Genomic DNA, 20,397 nt, shown 5'->3' on the forward strand with positions numbered 1-20,397 from the left:
CTGCGAAAATCGGGGATTCCCGTGGTGGGTTTGGAGCCCAGCTCCAACTTGCCCACTTCCGGGTTCCCCAGTGACGCGCTGACATGCGCGCGCAGCCCCCACGTGTGGGACTCCCGCCGGCAATTAAAGCCGGCGGGATGCCACTTAAAGTAATCATTAAGGTATTTCAGGTCATTTAGAGACCTGATTAACATGACATTTTAGGAGGGGTGGGATTTTGCAAAGAATTGGGACTGTTTCCCATACTGGGGGAAACACTCTCAGTTCAAATGGACGTGTTGCAGCCATCAGCCTGTGGCAGCTGCAAAGGTCCATTTGACAGGTGTGGTGGGGGGAGACCCTCACTCATTGCAGGAGGCCACTCTGTCACTTTGGACAAAGTTTGGCCTCCACCACCCTCCTCCTAACAATAAAATTCACCAACTTGCACACTTACCCCGGTGTCCAGACACATTTACCTAACTTGCAGACCCCCTCAAATGTACATCTTCCGGATGGGGGCCGCCGTAGCTGCAGTCATGACCTCCTCGGAGGACGAACAGCATCACCAGCCTCGCCGGCCACACCATCCACCACTGACACGTGGAGCCCCACAACACAGTGCTGTGACACATCCACCTGCACAGCAGGAGAGAGGGCAGAGAGAGATGCGTCGCAGAAGGCACTACCCTCGCCACAGGGTCCACAGACCGAGGCTCAGCTTCCTGGACCTCTCTGAGCAGCAGTGCACACGGAGGCTCAGAGTCACTCGACATGTAGTCGTGGACATCTGCAGCCTCCTTGATGCCGAGCTGCTCCTGGCTGGCCCGAGCACCATCTTCTTACCTGTCGCTGTCAAAGTCACCACTGCCCTCAACAACTTCTTCTCCGCATCCTTCCAGGGTGCCACCGGGGACATCGCCGACGTCTCTCAGTCGTCTGCACAAAAGAGCCCTGCAAATACACCTACACCCACTCTGCAGTGACACAATGGGTGGCATCAGTTGTGGGTCTTCATAATGATCCACAGGAAAGGGCATTATTGCACAAACCAGACAAGATTCGCAAAGACATGGCAGTATTGGTGACAATATAATATGTTATGTGAGTTGATCACAAATTAAATATAGGTAAAAACCATGACAAACCCTCAAACACCCTTGTGCATCCCCTTCATGCCTTACGCTTCCTACTGCACATATGTGATGCATGCCCTGTGGCTGCAGCACAGGTAGTGGCAGGTTGAGTGAGGCTGACCGTGAAAGAGATGCATGAGAGGGTGAGTATGAGATAGAGCCATGAGATTGTATGAGGATTGGGTTGAGTGGTAGTGGCGGGATGAGTACTGGCGAGGTGAGTAAGTGCAGGTAAGATGAGGATGAGCTTTGAGTGGGTGTGAGGAGAAATTTGATAGAGTAGTGTTGGCAGTGCAGAAGGAGATGTGGGGTGGGGGCGGTGATGTGGCAGACGGAGTGTAGGGGAATGAGTAAGTGTACTCACTTTGGCTGACCTACTTAGGGCATTGCAGCGCCTCCTGCACTGTATGCAGGTGCGCGATATGTTGGTGGTGCAGGTGACCTCCTCTGCCACCTCGAGCCAGGCCTTCTTGGCCAGGCCGCTTCCTCCCGCCCGCTGGGGGGAAGATCTCTGTCCTCCCCCTCCTCCTCACCCCATCCAATAATACCTGGAGTGAGGCATCATTAAACCTGGGAGCAGCCTTCCCCCTGGGCTGCTCCATGCTGTAATTTTTCCTATTTCCTGCAGCATCAGTCAGTGGAGGACTGCCCCTTTAAATAGGGCTCCTCCAGCTGACAGTCTATGCTGCGCATGTGCAGTCCGCCCACTGAGCAGCTTTCCAGCGCGAAACCCGGAAGCACAGGTAAGTGGCTCCAATTAGCCTGCGATTCTGTGCGGAGCACCCCGATTTCACTGGGTGCATTACCCACGCGCCCAGTCGACCCCCCGCTGAGAACCCGCCGCCCTCCTAATATCGGGCCCATAGAGTACAAAAGCAAGAAAGTTATGCTAAACCTTTATAAAACACTGGTTAGGCCTCAGGTGGATTATTGGGCCCAATTCTGGGCACCACACTTTAAGAAGGATGTCAAGGCCTTAGAGAGGGTGAAGGGGAGATTTACTGGACTGGTACCAGGGATGAGGGATTTCAGTTAAAAGCTGGGGTTGTTCTCCTTAGAGCAGGGAAAGTTAAGAGGAGATTTGATAGAGGTGTTCAAAATCATGAATGGTTTTGATGGAGTAAATAGGAAGAAACTGTTTCCAGTGGCAGGAGGGTCAGTAACCAGAGGACACAAATTTGAGGTGATTGGCAAAAGAAACAGAGGCGACGTGAGGACTTTTTTCTTTACGCAGCAAGTTCTTATGATCTGGAATGCACTGCCTGAAAGGTGGTGGAAGCAGATTCAATAGTAACTTTCAAAAGGGAATTGGGTAAATACTTGAAGGGAAACATTTTACAGGGCTGTGGGGAAAGAGCAGGCCATGTTAATTGTATCCATGTGATTTTTATCAATTAGTGTTAATTGTATTCAGGCGGTGTGTATCAATTGGGGACTCTCTTGAATCCATTTATAAGAGAGCATATCTAGGGTGTGGGTTGTGTTGATCTCTGTGAATAAAGGGTCGGAAGCAACTGAAGACCAGGCTCTAGTATTCTATCCTTCACCACCTGGCTATCCAGTTTATAACAGGGGAGTGGGACTAATTGGATAGCTCTTTCAAAAAGCCACCACAGGTTCGATGGGCCAAATGACCTCCTTCTGTGTTGTATCATTCTATGATTCAATGAGCTTCCCTATTAAGTCATTTAGGTTTCACTTTACCCTCCTTTTTATCCGAGGAACATACCAGGTTACCCTGTCCCTAAGTAGAGGCCTCATTTGTTTCTTTTATTTACATTTGTTCTCGGGATATGGGTGTCGCTGGCAAGGCTGCATTTATTGCCCATCCCTAGTTGCCCCAAGGAGTTGGTGATGGGCTTCTCTTTGAATTGCTGTTGTCCTTGTGGTGATGGGCATTAGGTGCGGAATTCCAGAATTTTGATCGAACAACGATGAAGGAATGGCGATATATGTTCAATTCAGGATTCAGGTTGGTGTATGACTTGGAGAACTTGCAATTGGTGGTGTTCCCATGACATTTCTGCTGTTGTCCTTCTTGGCTGTAGAGGTTACAAGATCCTACAATTGTATATACTGCAGCCACATTACGCCAGTAGTGCAGAGGATGGATATTGAGCCTGGTGATAGAGCTGGCAACCAAGCAAATTGCGATGTTCTGGATGGTGTCAAGCTTCTTGAGTGTTGTTGAAACTGTACCCATCCAGGCCAATGGTACGTATTCCATCACACTCCTGACTTGACCCTAGTAAGTGGTGTATTGGCTTTGAGGGGTCATTGCAGAGTATCCAGCCTCTGCCCTGCCCTTGTAGCTATAATGTTGATATGGCTTGTCTGGTTAAGCTTCTAGTCAATGGTGATACCCAAGATGTTGATGGTGGGAGACTCAGCGATGGTGTTGCAGTTGAAGGTCAAGAGATGGCGGCATTTCCACTTGTTTGAGATGGTCTTTACCTGGCACTCATGCGTGAAAGTGTGAATGTTACCTGCCACTTGTCAGCCCAAGGGTGGATGTTATCCTGTTCCTGCTGTAGCTAGTATAGGCTGCTTCATTATAGGAGGAGCTGTAAATGAACAGAATGGAATTGTTAGTGAACAGCCCCACTCCTGCCCTTATAATGGAGGGAAGGTCATTGATGAAGCAGCTGAGGATAGATGAGCCAAGAATACTTTTCTGAGGAACTCCTGCAGTAATGTCCTGGGGCTGTGATAACTGGCCTCTGGCAACCATGACCATCTTCCTTTATGACAGGTGTTGTATAAATCATATTTAACAGATTCTAAGTCCCTTGAGTCAGTGATACATTGACAGATGTTTATTGATATTTGACAGAGCTCTGAGTCTACAAGAAAGCAATATATGTCTATATTGCTTGTATGAACCTTCAAGGTTCATACAAGCAATACCTCTCATAGCAGTTTGCAGTGCTGGGAATCAACTTGTTCTACAAATCACTCATATTTCTACAGATTAGCAAACAAGCATAGCTGAATGGAGTTGTTTAACTTCCTCTTAACTGTTGTCTTTGCCTCTTTTGTTCTAACCTTATCTGTACCAGATGGTTCCAGTTCCCTTATCTCAAGGCCTCTTTAGCCTATTTCATATATGGTTTGGATAAGCTCATTGCTGTACTTTTCCATTATCCATAACATTAGCAATTCTCAAGACATTCACCCATAATGCTCTCTGTTCATGTCAAGCTATCCTAACCTTTGCTACTTTCAATGTAAACCTCCTAACAACAGGTATGATTCCAGCAACTGGAGGATTTTCCTTTTGACCTCAGGGCTCCTTGTGTCTTACTTGGTTGAATGCTGCCTTGATGTTGATGGCAGCTATTCTCACCTCTCCTCTGGCATTCAGTCCTTGCATTCCTATTTGGATCAAGGCTGTGTTGAAGCCTGGAACCGAGTAGTTCTGTTTGTGTATATATGCGTTTCCTTTGTTTACCCTCTTCATTCTAATGCCCTAAAAGCTCTGCAGTGGTTGGACATTGTGGTAGTGATTAGTGCTTGAGCAGATGCACATGTCTCATGTTGCTCGCTATGTTTTTAGGACAAGTTTCATAGATTCAGGAGCAAGGAGAACATAAGAAATAGGAGCAAGAGTAGGCCTTATGGCCCCTCAAGCCTCCTCTGCCATTCAATAAGATCATGGCTGATCTTCTGACTCAACTCCACTTTCCTGCCCTATCCCCATATCCCTTGATTCCCTTAGTGTTCAAATATCTATTGATCTCAGTCTTGAATATACTCAACAACTGCATTCATAACCCTCTGGGGTAGAGAATTCCAAACATTCACAATCCTCTGAGTGAAGAAATGTTTCCTCATCTCGGTCCTAAATGGCTGCCCCCTTATCTTGAGACTATGACCTCTAGTTCTGGACTCTCCAGCCCAGGAAAACAGCCTCTCAGCATCTATCCCATCAAGCCCTTTAAGAATTTTATACGTTTTAGTGAGATCACCTCTCATTCTTCTAAACTCTAGAGAATATAGGCCCATTCTACTCAATCTCTCCTCATAGGACAACCCTCTTATCCCAGGAATCAATCTAGTGAACCTCCGTTGCACCCCCTCTAAGGCAAGGATATCCTTCCTTAAATGAGGAGACCAAAACTGTACACAGTACTCCAGGTGTGGTCTCACCAGAGCCCTATATAATTGTAGGAAGACCTCCTACTCCAACCCGCTTGCAATAAAGGCTAACATACAATTTGCTTTCCTAATTGCTTGCTGTACCTGCATATTAACTTTCTGTGATTCATGTACAAAGACACCCAAATCCCTCTGACTACCGACGTTTCTTAGTCTCTTAGCTTTTAAAAAATATTCTGCTTTTCTATTCTTCCTACCAAAGTGGATAATTTCACATTTCCCCACATTATACTCCATCTGCCACCTTCTCACCCACTCACCTAATCTGTCTATATCCCTTTGCAGCCTCTTTGCATCCTCCTCACAGCTTACTTTCCCACCTAGCTTTGTATCATCAGCAAACTTGGATACATTACACTTGGTCCCCTCATCTAAATCATTGATATATATTGTAAACAGCTGAGGCCCAAGCACTGATTCTTGCGGCACCCCACTAGTTATAACCTGCGAACTCGAAAATGACCCATTTATTTCTACTCTCTGCTTTCTGTCAGTTAACCAATCCTCACTCCACGCCAATATATTACCCTCCAATCCCGTGAGCCCTAATTTTGTGTAACAACCTCTTGTGTGGCACCTTATCAAATGCCTTTTGAAAATCCAAATATATTACATCCACTGGTTCCCCCTTATATACCCGGCTAGTTACATCCTCAAAAAACTTTAATAGATCTGTCAAACACGATTTTCCTTTCATAAAACCGTGTTGATTCTGCCTAATCATATTATGATTTTCTAAGTGCCCTGTTACTACGTCCTTAATAATAGATTCTAGCATTTTCCCTACAATGATGTCAGGCTGACTGACCTATAGTTCTTTGTTTTCTCTCTCCCTCCTTTCTTGAATAGTGGGGTTATATTTGCTACCTTCCAATCCACAGGGACCGTTCTTGAATCTAGGGAAATCTGGAAGATCAAAACCAATGCACCCACTATCTCTTTTAGAATCGTAGGACGTAGGCCACCAGTTCCAGGAAATTTGTTCAGCTTTTAGTCCCATTAATTTCTCCAGTACATTTTCTTTACTAATCTTAATTGCTTTAAGTTCCTCATTCTCATTAGCCCCTTGGTTCCCCACTATTTCTGATATGTTTTTTGTGTCTTCTACGATGAAGATAGATACAAAATATTTGTTTAATGTCTCTGCCATTTCCTTATTCCCCATTATAATTTCTCCTGTCTCTGCCTTCTAAGAGTCCCACGTTTACTTTCGCTAATCTCTTTTTACATACTTGTAGAAGCTCTTACAATCTGTTTTTATATTTCTTGCTAGTTTGACACTCATATTCAATTTTCTCTGTCTTTATCAATTTTTTGGTCACCCTTTGCTGATTTCTAAAACCCTCCCAATCCTCAGGCTTACTACTCTTTTTGGCAACTTTGTAAGCCTCTTCTTTTATTCTAATGCTATCCTTAACTTCTCTAGTTAGCACGGTTGGATCATTTTTCCCATGGAGTTTTTATTCCTCATGGGAATGTATATTTGTTGAGAGTTATTAATTATTTCTTTAAATGTTCACCATTGCTTATCTACCGTCATATCTTTTAATCTAATTTCCGAATGTACCTTAGCCAACTTTCCCCCTCATATGTTTAAATTTAAGACCCTAGTTTCTAACTGCATCACTGTCAAACTCAATATGAAATTCTATCATATTATGATCACTCTACACCAGAGGATCCTTAACTCTAAGATTATTAATTAACCCTGTCTCATTACACAATACTAGATCTAAAATAGTCTGTTACCTAGTTGGTTCCTTGACATATTGTTGTAGAAAATGGTCTCGAATGCATTCCATGAACTCGCCTCCAAACTACTTTTGCCAATTTGTTTTGCCCAGTCTCTATGAAGATTAAAGTCCCCCATGATTATTGCATTACCCTTGTTACATGCTCCTCTAATTTCCTGATTTATACTCTGTTGAACACTATAACTACTGTTAGGGGACCTATGAACTACTCCCACCAGTGTTTTCTGCCCTTGTTATTTCTTAGCTCCAACCATACTGATTCTACATCCTGATTTTCAGAGCTAAGATCCTTTCTCACTACTGTCTTTATCTCATCCTTTATTATCAGGGTTACCCCTCCTCTTTTTCCATTTTGCTTATCTTTTCTAAAAGTCAGATACCCTGGAATATTTAGTTCCTAACCTTGGTCACCCTGCAACCACATCTCAGTAATGGCTACTAGATCAAACCCATTTATCTCTATTTGTGCCATTAATTAATCTATCTTGTTACGAATGCTTCGAGCATTTAGATATAGGGTCTTTAATTTTAACTTTTTACTATTTTTCCCTGATGTGACCTTAGTCACTAAAGCCCTATTACCTTTGTTAAACTCTCTCTCCCTTCCTAACACACTCTGCTTGTTTTTACCGATATTGCTACTCTGCTGTACAGCCTTAACTTTTCTCTTTACACTTATGAATTTACCCTTACCTGAACCCTCCCCCCCCCCTTGTTAGTTTAAAGCCCTATCTACCACTCTAGTTATTTGATTTGCCAGGACACTGGTCCCAGCCCAGTTTAGGTGGAGCCGATCCCAACGGAACAGCTCCCTCTTTTCCCAGTACTGATACCCTTGCCCCATGAATTGAAACCCCTGCTTCCGAATCCACTCTTTCAGCCATGTATTTAACCATCTAATCTGTTTGTCCCTCTGCCAATTTGCGCATTGCTCAAGTATTAGTCCAGAGAGCTCTCTGGGAGATAATACTTTGATGAACATGAAGATTCTGGGTGCAACTTCTGATGGAAAATGTCTCATGGCTCCCTCCATGTGGATTTTGAGGCAACTAAAATAGACTGCCGTCTTTTAACTTTATTTCCCCAGTCTTTGTTTCCTTCTATAATTGTCAGCCTATTAAAATCCAACCTTGGCAGCACCTACCCACAGTTTCACAATAGAACTTTTCTCTTTTGTTATTTATGGCCTTTGGCCCTTCAACTTGGTTTCTCAATTTTTTTAAAAGTTGAAACTGCTGCATGTGTCATTTTTGTTGCAAGTGATACAAAAATGTTTCCATGACACTATGGCATGTTTCAGCATAAATTCCTTTGATGTGCCAAATGCCTGGCAAACAGAGAAAGATTTGCCAAGCACTTATCAGTGAAGACTGTGCTTTTGGGATCGTTGAAATGAGATTTTCTTTTGTCCACTAAATACGTGATCAGAATATTTTTGAAATTTATAATGAACCTTAGTAGTGAGGCTCTGAGCCAATTCTACAAGTTTTCATGATTTATATTCTGCACGGTTAAAAATGGAATGTGGGAAATAAGAACTCTTTAAAAAAACCTTCTCTCCTGAAAACTAATTTTAGAAGTAAGATTTTATGGTCCCAAATAAAACTAATGGCTTGGGGAGCTGCCAAATGTTTTCATGTTATAAAGAACAGCATAGGATAAAATCTTTATGATTGTATTAACTGAGCTTTAATAGAACCCCGCTGGTTTCTAAGAGCCATCCAGCTAATAACATGCTGTTAGTGTAGAGATAGGTTATCTGATGAGCCTTTCTGGGCATAGCTTAACTCTTCACTTATCAACTTTAATGTACTCTTCCAGTACTTTGTAAATTGATAGGAATTCTTTTAATACTTGAGCAGAGGAATTTGGAGTCCAATTTGGAGTCAGATGGTATTTTATAAAATTATTAAGATGCTGCAGAAATGTAAGGGAAGGGAAGAGGGAATCATAGGTTATGGGGACTTTTGGCCTCTAACCATCTTTCCTTGGGGAGTTGTGAGTAGGTGTTGTGGGGAGTGGAGGGTTATGGTCAAGTTGAGTGACAGTGGAGCAAGATGGAGGGAAAGATACAGGGTTTAGCATGTAGTTCAAAGGGGAAGAGATAAGGGTAGTGATGGGAGTAAGGGAAGGGTAATGAGAAGATGAAAGACACGATGGGAGCATGAGTAATTGAGGGAGGATATGGAAGCCTCTGAGGGCCAAATTTTTCCCACAAGCCCCGCCCAAAATGCAGTCTGCAGCCACTGGTGGTTCCTTTCCTCACCACAGAATGACATATCACCTACCACCTCTCACCCAAAAGGAAAGAAAAGAAGACAGAGAGAAGCAGGACCAAAGAGAGAAGCAAAAAGAAGAGTTAAGGAGAGAGAAGCAGAAGAGAAAGAGGCAGAGCAGAAGAGGAGTGATAGAGATAGTAGCAACATGAACACAACAGACAGGTAGAAGAGTAACCACATTCTCTGACTTACCACGTGCAATGCCACAGGAGATTGGCTAGTATCTTATTATAAATCTGAAATTTTCATGCACTTCCTGCCTACAAAAACCTATTACTTGTTGTCACCTTTTTTGTCCCACTTCTATGTCAATCTCTTTCATTATATGTTCTTATTTTCACATTTATAATGGAAATCATGTATGTAAATGTGTCACTCTATAATTGCACAATATGGCTTTCCTTCATAAATCACTTAAAATGCTTTCTAAAAGTTTTTCGACTGAAATGTTTGATTCACCATTTTTTCTCAGTAACTGAAATTTCTATTGTCCAACTTAAGGGTTTAAACAATTTTTTTAAAAAAATCACAATAAAATGTCTTTTAAAGTTTTTACTTGAAGCCTCAGCCTCTCTCAAAAGTCCAGAACTGTGACGGTATGAGCTGATTTTCAATTGTGCAGTCTGAACATGTGCAGTACCTAATTTTCTAGGATACATTAGTACTCTTCAGTCAGCTGAACCAATAGAAATATTTTCTTTAGCTTCTTCCATATTTTGCTTGATTTTTAAAATTATTTGAAGCAACACTAGATAAAAAATGTCAAACGATTCATTCAATAAAGTTTATATTGAGGGTTTTATTTAAAGACATCAGAAGCTGTGTGTATGTGTTTGTGTGTGTGTGTGCGAGAGAGAGAGAAAAAAATTATGGATTACACTTCTGTTGTAGCTTTTGTTTTGTGTTCTATAAACTTCAGAAAGTGTATTAAGCTGAGTGAGAGAGTGCAAGTGTGCAGGGTTGAGAAAATGCAGCCTGTAGCCATTATAGTTCCTTTTCCCACAATGCCATTTCATGTTACCCACCACCTTCCATCCAAAAGTAAAGAGAAGATAAAGATAGAAAGAGAAGGAGAAGAAGAAAGAGACAGAAGCAAAACGAGTTAGGAAGCGAGAAGAGAAAGTACAGAGGTAGAAGAATAAGAGAAACAGCAACATGAAGACAGCAGAGACAGATAAGAGAGAAACTATATTCTCCAATGCCACGGGAGATTAACTAGTAATATATTAAAAATCTTGTATCTGCATGTACTCCCCGTCTATAAAACTTTACTTCGAGTTGTCAATTTTTTCAATTATAAATATCTATGTCTGCAATTATAAGGGAAACATCCTATGTAAACTTGTTGTGCTGAATTACATCTTCCTGCTATAGCACATCAAGTTTGAATCTTCCAGTTCCTGAGCCTGTACTGCAGAGAAATTCCTATGCTCCAACCAACTCTACCTCTCTGCTTCCAAATGGCCGCAAGTTTTGCTATTTAACTATGAACAATATCAAATCAAGAATTATACATAAGGACAATATGTATGCCTTTAAAATAGGCACTGAATTATATATGCATGCTACACTGCATTTATCTTCTGTCCTCGAATCCTGCTTCATCTGAAGGCATCAGTCAGACTTGACTCCCCATGCGCAACATTATGGGCGATCGACTAGCAATAATACAAAATAGAAGTACTATGTAAAAATAAGGACAGAATATATGACTTTAAAATGGGGACTGAATATTTTATATTACTAGTCAAATGTTCCATGGCTTTGCACACCGGGAGTCAACACCAAGTACAGTCTTCAGGTGAAGTAGGGTTAGAAGGCAGGGTTTAATTGGACTAGGATGCATAGATGTAATTCAGTACCCATTTTAAAGTCATACATTTTGTCCTTATTTTTATATTTCCATTATAAATTCCCATGTCGACATTTATAATGGAAGCTTTCAATGTAAACTTGTCATGTAGTACACACCAGTGGTGATGCTGCAGCACTGATGGGAAAATATAATTATCAGGTGACAAGTTTACAATGGCAGTTTCCATTATAAATGTTACACAGGTGTTCATAATGGAAAAAGTTGCCAGGAAGTGCACACAGACACAAGATTTTGAATAAAATATAAATCTGTTCTTATTAAAAATGTTATGTCTGCACACCTTGCTCCAATTATCCCTCTGCCTGCTAACCCCATTTCACTCTGCAGTGACACAATGGGTGGCATCAGTTGTGGGTCTTCATAGTGATCCTCAGGAAAGTGCATTATTGCACAAACCAGACAAGATTTGCAAAGACATGGCAGTAGTGGTGCCAATATAATATGTAATGTGAGTTGGTCAGAAATTCAATATAAGTAACAACCATGACAAACCCTCAAACACCCTTGTGCATCCCCTTCATGCTCATGACACATTTGCCTTACGCTGCCTACTGCACACATGTGATGCATGCCCTGTGGCTGCAGCACAGGTAGTGGCAGGTTGAGTGAGGCTGACCGTGAAAGAGATGCACGAGAGGGTGAGTATGAGATAGAGCCATGAGATTGTATGAGGATTGGGTTGAGTGGTAATGGCGGGATGAGTACTGGCGAGGTGAGTAAGTGCAGGTAAGATGAGGATGAGGTTTGAGTGGGTATGAGGGGTGATGTGACAGAGTAGTGTTGGCAGTGCAGTGTGGGGTGGGGGCGGTGATGTGGCAGATGGAGTGTAGGGGAATGAGTAAGTGTACTCACTTTGGCTGACCTACTGAGGTCATTGGAGCACCTCCTGCATTGTATGCAGGTGGGCGATGTGTTGGTGGTGCAGGTGACCTCCTCTGCCACCTCGAGCCAGGCCTTCTTGGTGGCAGAGGCAGGCTGCTTCCTCCTGCCCGCCGGGGGGAAGATCTCTGTCCTCCCCCTCCTCCTCACCCCATGTATTGATACCTGGAGTGAGGCATCATTAAACTGGGAGCAGCCTTCCCCCTGGGCTGCTCCAGGCTGTAATTTTTTCTATTTGTTGCAGCATCTGTCAGTGGAGGACTGCCCCTTTAAATAGAGCTCATCCAGCTTACATATCTTACTGCGCATGCGCAGCCCACCCGACGCGCAGATCAGCAGTGGGGAACCTGGAAGACAAGGTAAGTGGATCTAATTGGGCTGCAATCGCGCGGGTGGCTGACTGATTTCGCTAGGCGTGTTACCCACGCGCTCGATAGCCCCCCCGCCGAGAACCTGCAGCCCTGGTAACATCGGGCCCATTGACTCGGTTAGAAGATTGGTTAGGTGGTAGAAGACAGAGAGTAGAGATAATGGGTATGTACTCGAATTGAAAGGATGTAACTAAAGGTTATGCGCTGGGGCCTCAATTATTCACTATATTTATTAATAACTTAGATAACGCAATAGAGAGCCTTATATCCAAGTTTGTCGATCTCACGAAGATTGGTGGCATAGTAAGTAGTGTAGACTGGAGCATAAAATTACAAAGAGGCATTGATAGATTAAGTGAGTGGGCAAAACTGTGGCAGATGGATTTCAATGCAGGTAAGTGTGAGGTCATCCATCTTGGACCAAAAAAAGATAGATCCGAGTATTTTTTAAATGGTGAAAAGCTAGGAACAGTGGAGGTCCAAATAGATTTAGGGGTCTATGTACCCAGATCACTAAAATGTAGTAGTCAGATACGGAAAGTAATCAAAAAGTAACTATAGTAGTAGACAGGGGAATGTCTATGGATGCAGTTTATATGGGACTTCCAGAAGGCATTGGATAAGGTGCCACATAAGAGACTTAGCTAAAATTAAAGCTTATGGAATTAAAGGCAAAATATTGACCTCGTTAGGGAGATTGGTTAGCCTTTGTAACTGGCGATTATGAGGCGAGATTACATAAACTAGATTTGTATTCCCTGGAATATAGAAGGTTTAGGGGTGATTTGATTGAGGTTTTTAGAATTTTGAAAGGAATTGATAGTGTAGAGAGAAACTTTTTCCGCTGGTGGAGGAGTCTAAGACAAGGGAACATAACATTATAAATCAGAGCCAGGCCATTCAGGAGAGAAATTAGGAAACACTTCTTCATGCAAAGGGTGGTAGAAGTGTGGGACCCTCCCTCACAAAGCAATAGATGCCAGCTCAATTAATAATTTTAAATCTGATTGATATATTTTTGTTAGCCAAGGGTATTAAGGGTTATGAGGCTAAGACAGGTACATTGAGTTAGATCACAGATCAGCCACGATCTCATTGAATGGCGGAACAGGCTTGAGGCTGAATGGCCTCCAACTGTTCCATGTTTACTCCAGCTGTGGCTCAGTGCTTGCCTCTGAGTCAGAAGGTTGTGGGTTCAAATCCCACTCCAACACATAATGTAGGCTAACACTACTGTGACACTCCATTCAAACTGAGGCCCCATCTGCCTTTAGGTGGATGAAAAAGATTTTGAAGAAGAGTTGGGGAGTTCTCCTTGGTGTCCTGGCCAATATTTATCCCTCAACCAACACCGAAAACAGATGATCTGGTCATTATCACATTGCTGTTTGTGGGAAATTGGCTGCAGCGTTTCCTACATTACAATAGTGACTACATTTCAAAACTATTTCATACTCCTTTTTTCCTTTACTCCAGCCGCTGAACTACATTTCCCAGGTGCAGTGCAGCCAAACGCTGGTGGTGAGGTTGCTGCCTATAAGGCCTGATTGCAATTGCTGTGTAAAATTGATCCGATTGCAGGTTGTTGCATTCAGCTTCGTATTTTATTGTTCCCGATTTAAAATTAGACGGTGGAAAGTTTTGTACATTTAAAACAAATCAAACTGTGTTGTAAAAATGAACATGGTTCAGGATAGTGGGCAAATACCTACAGGCGGGGTCTTGTGCTGCACGAGCCGGAGCCCGAGCCCGAGCAGCGGTGGTTTGATTTTCCCTGGTGTGGTTGCGGATAATCGGTGTCCCTTGAGGAGTGCGACCTTGGTCATATCAGCCCGGCAGCACACTCTGACTTTCAGCCGAGATGAATAAAGAAGGTAGTTTGAAGCCGAGGTCGCCAGGCCTAGGCCTGATGGTCCGAGAGACCCTGGCTTGACGTACGCCAGTAGTCCAGGCCAGTTGTGCAGTTAGACAGCATAAACCGACGATAGGACGGTCAGATTGCCTTTGAGGCGGGCAGGACTGGTGTTATAATAAATAGCGATTTCCAGCATCGTTGGCTGTTAACACTTTGATCAAAGGAGTGAGCCCAGATGACCCGTGCTGGTAGATTATTGAGACAATTCTGGCCTCTTGTGCAACCCCCAGTCCATTCGCCCCACCATTTACAGCAGTCCTTTCAGTCGTCTAGGTCTTAAGCTCGGGTAATACCCCCCCCCCCTCCTTTAAGATGCTCTTTAAAACTTATTTTGACTAAGCTTTTAGTCACCCATCCTAATATCTCATCCTTTTGGCTTGGTGTCAAATTTTGCTCCTGTGAAGCACCTTGTAATGTAAGATGTTGAAACAAATTTTCAAGAGTATATGGAAAAATAATTGTAATCTCCATGAAATGTAAAAATTATTGAATGGAAGTAACCATGTAAATATAGATTCATATTAGCACAAAAGGAGTGAGGTGATAAATAGAAATAGATTTGTAATAGAGAAGGTCTGAGATATGTATATACAATTCTAATGTATGTGGAACTGTTTAAAGAAAAAAGCATATGTTATACTGTTAAAAGAAAGATCGTGATGATTTACTGTGACCTCCCAGGGACATAGTTTTTCATTACAAAAATCTGGAAGGAAAAGGCAATCAAGTATTTGTGCTTTTTCATGCTGATCATTTACTTTGGCCTTTGTAAAACAAATACAATATTCAGTTTAAATCTAGTCTTATGTAAAACAGCTATATTTTGGTTATGCTCTTTCTCATGATCGGTGAAGTGCTACTCGAGCAGTTTTAACATGTAGAAGAGAGTCAAGAAGATACGTTCATATATCTGAAGCAAATACCTTTATCCACTGCTGCATAATTTATTATTTTTTTATTATTTGTTTATGGGATGTGGGCGTCACTGGCAAGGCCAGCATTTATTGCCCATCCCTAATTGCCCTTGAGAAGGTGGTGGTGAGTCGCCGCCTTGAACCGCTGCAGTCCGTGTGGTGAAGTTTCTCCCACAGTGCTGTTAGGTAGGGAGTTCCACGATTTTGACCCAGCGACGATGAAGGAACGGCGATATATTTCCAATTCGGGATGGTGTGTGACTTGGAGGGGAGCATACAGGTGGTGTTGTTCCCATGTGCCTGCTGCCCTTGTCCTTCTAGGTGGTAGAGGTCGCGGGTTTGGAAGGTGCTGCTGAAGAAGCCTTGGCGAGTTGCTGCAGTGCATCCTGTGGATGGTACACATTGCAGCCACGATGTGCCAGTGGTGAAGGGATTGAATGTTTGGCACCCCATCCACCATCAAGCGGGCTGCGTTGTCCTGGATGGTGTCGAGCTTCTTGAGTGTTGTTGGAGCTGCACTCGTCCAGGCAAGTGGAGAGTATTCCATCACACTCCTGACTTGTGCCTTGTAGATGGTGGAAAGGCTTTGGGGAGTCAGGTGGTGAGTCACTCACCACAGAATACCCAGCCTCTGATCTGCTCTTGTAGCTGCAGTATTTGTGTGTCTGGTCCAGTTGAGTTTCTGGTCAATGGTGACCCCCAGGATGTTGATGGTGGGATATTCGGGAATGGTAATGTCGTTGATTGTCAAGGGGAGGTGGTTAGACTCTCTCTTGTTGGAGATGGTCATTGCCTGACACTTATCTGGCGTGAATGTTACTTGCCACTTATCAGCTCAAGCCTGGGTGTTGTCCAGGTCTTGCTGCATGCGGGGACGGACTGCTTCATTATCTGAGGGGTTACGAATGGAACTGAACATTATACAATTGTCAGCGCACATCCCCATTTCCGACCTTATGATGGAGGGAAGGTCATTGATGAAGCAACTGAAGATGGTTGGGCCTAGGACACTGAGGAACTCCTGCAGCAATGTCCTGGGGCTGAGATGATTGGCCTCCAACAACCATTACCATCTTCCTTTGTGCTAGGTATGACTCCACTCACTGGAGAGTTTTCCCCCTGATTCCCATTGACTTCAATTTTACTAGGGCACCTTGGTGTCACACTCGGTCAAATGCTGCCTTCATGTGAAGGGCAGTCACTCTCACCTCACCTCTGGAATTCAGCTCTTTTGTCCATGTTTGGACCAAGGCTGTAATGAGGTCTGGAGCCGAGTGGTCCTGGTGGCACCCAAACTGAGCATTGGTGAGCAGGTTATTGTTGAGTAAATGCCGCTTGATAGCACTGTCGACGACACCTTCCATCGCTTTGAGAGTAGATTGATGGGGTGGTAATTGGCCGGATTGGATTTGTCCTGCTTTTTGTGGTCAGGGCATACCCGGGCAATTTTCCACATTGTCGGGTAGATGCCAGTGTTGTAGCTCTACTGGAACAGTTTGGCTAGAGGCGCATTTAGTATCTGTTGCTCCTAAATGGCATTTTACTGTTTACTGGAGAAGATAATTGTAATGGGACTAATTTCAAATAGAAATACCTCCCTCTTTTTCTACATTAAAGGCACTGAATAAATAGGAACATAGGAACAGAAGTAGCCCCTCGAGCCTGTTCTGCCATTCAATGAGATCATGGCTGATCTGTGACCTAACTCCATATGCCACCCTTGGCCCCATACCCCTTAATATTTTTGGTTAACAAAAATCTATCAATCTCGGATTTAAAATTAACAATTGAGCTAGCATCAACTGCCGTTTGCGGAAAGGAGTTCCGACCTTCTACCACCCTTTGTATGTAGAAGTGTTTCCTATCTTCACTCCTGAAAGTCCTGGCTCTAATTTTTAGGCAATGTCCCCTAGTCCTAGACTCCCCAACCAGCGGAAATAGTTTCTCTTTATCTACCCTAACAGTTCCCCTTAAGATCTTGAAAACTTCGATCAAATCTCCCCTAATCGTCTAAATTCCAGGGAATACAATTCTAGTTTGTGTAATTGCTCCTCGTAATTTAACCCTAGGAGTCCAAGTATCATTCTAGTAAATCTACACTGCACTCCCTCCAAGGCCAAAATAATCTTCCTAAGGTGCGGTGCCCAGAACTGAACATAGTACTCCAGGTGTGGTCTAACCAGGAGCATAACTTCTATCCCCTTGTACTCTAGTCCTCTAGATATAAAGGCCAACAATCCATTAGCCTTTTTGATTATTTTCTGTACATGACATTTTAATGATCTTTGAAAGCGTGGTAGAGGCAGAAACCCTCAACTCACTTAAAAAGTACTTGGATGTGCACTTGAAGTGCCGTAACCTACAGGGCTACCAAGTGCTGAAAAGTGGGATCAAGCTGGATAGCTCTTTTTCTGTAGGCACGGACATGATGGGCCGAATGGCCTCCTGTGCTGTAACTTTCTGTGTTTCTATACATGGATCCCAAGTCTCTTTGGACCTCCATTGTTTTGAGCTTTTCACCATTTAGAATGTACTCTGCTTTATCCTTATTAGGTCCAAAGTGGATGCCCTCACACTTGCCTACATTGAAATCCATTTGCCACAGTTTTGCCCATTCACATAATCTATTAATACCTCTCTAATTTTATGCATCCATCTACACTGCTTACAATGCTGCATATCATTGTGCCATCGGCAAACTTGGATATTTGGCTCTCTATCCGATCATCTAAGTCGTTAATAAATAGTGACTAGTTGAGGACCATGATGTGGAGATGCCGGTGATGGACTGGGGTTGACAATTGCAAACAATTTTACAACACCAAGTTATAGTCCAACAATTTTATTTGAAATTCACAAGCTTTCGGAGGCTTCCTCCTTCCTCAGGTGAATGTTGTGGAAATGAAATCCTCGAACCCTTCGCATTTCTAAATCACAGGACAATACCTGGTGATTACAGATAGTCTTTCCAACTGCCCGTTGCCAAGGCAATCACAGTGTGCAGACAGAGAGGTGTTACCTACAAGGCCACCCAATATACAAACAACCAAAAAAGAGAGAGGCAGAAACATAGAAACATCCGGAAGGAAGAGAAAGACAGCAAATGACCCGTTATATTAAAAACAGATAACATTTGTTCGCTGGTGGGGTTACGTGTAGCGTGACATGAACCCAAGATCCCGGTTGAGGCCGTCCTCATGGGTGCGGAACTTGGCTATCAATTTCTGCTCGACGATTTTGCGTTGTGTGTCTCGAAGGCCGCCTTGGCGTATGCTTACCCGAAGGTCGGTGGCGAAATGTCCACGACTGCTGAAGTGTTCCCCGACTGGGAGGGAACCCTCCTGTCTGGCGATTGTTGCGCGGTGTCCGTTCATCCGTTGTCGCAGCGTCTGCATGGTCTCGCCAATGTACCATGCTCTGGGGCATCCTTTCCTGCAACGTATGAGGTAGACAACGTTGGCCGAGTCACAGGAGTATGAACCATGCACCTGGTGGGTGGTGTCCTCTCGTGTGATGGTGGTATCTGTGTCGATGATCTGGCATGTCTTGCAGAGGTTACCGTGGCAGGGTTGTGTGGTGTCGTGGACGCTGTTCTCCTGAAAGCTGGGTAATTTGCTGCGAACGATGGTCTGTTTGAGGTTGGGTGACTGTTTAAAGGCGAGTAGTGGAGGTGTGGGGATGGCCATAGCGAGGTGTTCGTCGTCATTGATGACATGTTGAAGGCTGCGGAGAACATGGCGTAGTTTCTCCGCTCCGGGGAAGTACTGGACGACGAAGGGTACTTTGTTGGTTGCGTCCCGTGTTAGTCTTCTGAGGAGGTCTATGCGATTTTTCGCTGTGGCCCGTCGGAACTGTCGATCGATGAGTCTTCACCTTCGATAACCAGTTCTTTACCCAAACACACGGAACAGCCATGGGGACCAAATTCGCACCCCAATACGCCAACATTTTCATGCACAAGTTCGAGCAGGACTTCTTCACTGCACAAGACCTCCAACCAACACTATACACCAGATACATCGACGACATTTTCTTTCTATGGACCCACGGCGAGGAATCACTGAAGAGACTACACGATAACATCAACAAGTTCCATCCCACCATCAAGCTCACCATGGACTACTCCTCAGAATCAGTTTCTTTCTTGGACACACGAATCTCCATCAAAGACGGGCACCTCAGCAACTCACTCTACCGCAAGCCCACGGACAACCTCACGATGCTCCACTTTTCCAGCTTCCACCCTAACCACGTCAAAGAGGCCATCCCCTATGGACAGGCCCTGCGAATACACAGGGTCTGCTCAGACGAGGAGGAACGCGATGGACACCTACAGACGCTGAAAGACGCCCTCGTAAGAACGGGATATGACGCTCGACTCATCGATCGACAGTTCCGACGGGCCACAGCGAAAAATCGCATAGACCTCCTCAGAAGACTAACACGGGACGCAACCAACAGAGTACCCTTCGTCGTCCAGCACTTCCCCGGAGCGGAGAAACTACGCCATGTTCTCCGCAGCCTTCAACGTGTCATCAATGACGACGAACACCTCGCTATGGCCATCCCCACACCTCCACTACTCGCCTTTAAACAGCCACCCAACCTCAAACAGACCATCGTTCGCAGCAAATTACCCAGCTTTCAGGAGAACAGCGTCCACGACACCACACAACCCTGCCACGGTAACCTCTGCAAGACATGCCAGATCATCGACACAGATACCACCATCACACGAGAGGACACCACCCACCAGGTGCATGGTTCATACTCCTGTGACTCGGCCAACGTTGTCTACCTCATACGTTGCAGGAAAGGATGCCCCAGAGCATGGTACATTGGCGAGACCATGCAGACGCTGCGACAACGGATGAACGGACACCGCGCAACAATCGCCAGACAGGAGGGTTCCCTCCCAGTAGGGGAACACTTCAGCAGTCATGGACATTCAGCCACCGACCTTCGGGTAAGCATACTCCAAGGCGGCCTTCGAGACACACGACAACGCAAAATCGTCGAGCAGAAATTGATAGCCAAGTTCCGCACCCATGAGGACGGCCTCAACCGGGATCTTGGGTTCATGTCACGCTACACGTAACCCCACCAGCGAACAAATGTTATCTGTTTTTAATATAA

General features: G+C 44.2%; 1 protein-coding gene across 4 annotated transcripts in view; it reads left to right on the plus strand.

The window, feature by feature from the left end:
• tsnax (translin-associated factor X) overlaps positions 1–20,397 on the plus strand; it is an 81,103-nt gene that overhangs the window by 10,948 nt on the left and 49,758 nt on the right. For 2 of the 4 annotated variants that reach the window (XM_067984143.1, XM_067984141.1), the window contains exon 1: positions 14,157–14,306. The exons of the other annotated variants lie outside the window; for them this stretch is intronic. In XM_067984143.1, coding sequence (XP_067840244.1) covers positions 14,294–14,306 — 13 coding nt within the window. In that variant the 5' untranslated portion in view covers positions 14,157–14,293. Of the gene's footprint in view, positions 1–14,156; positions 14,307–20,397 lie in introns of those variants that run through there. 4 annotated transcript variants of the gene reach the window in all.

This window comes from Heptranchias perlo, chromosome 5 (assembly GCF_035084215.1).
Source record: "Heptranchias perlo isolate sHepPer1 chromosome 5, sHepPer1.hap1, whole genome shotgun sequence".
Classification (NCBI taxonomy): domain Eukaryota; kingdom Metazoa; phylum Chordata; class Chondrichthyes; order Hexanchiformes; family Hexanchidae; genus Heptranchias; species Heptranchias perlo.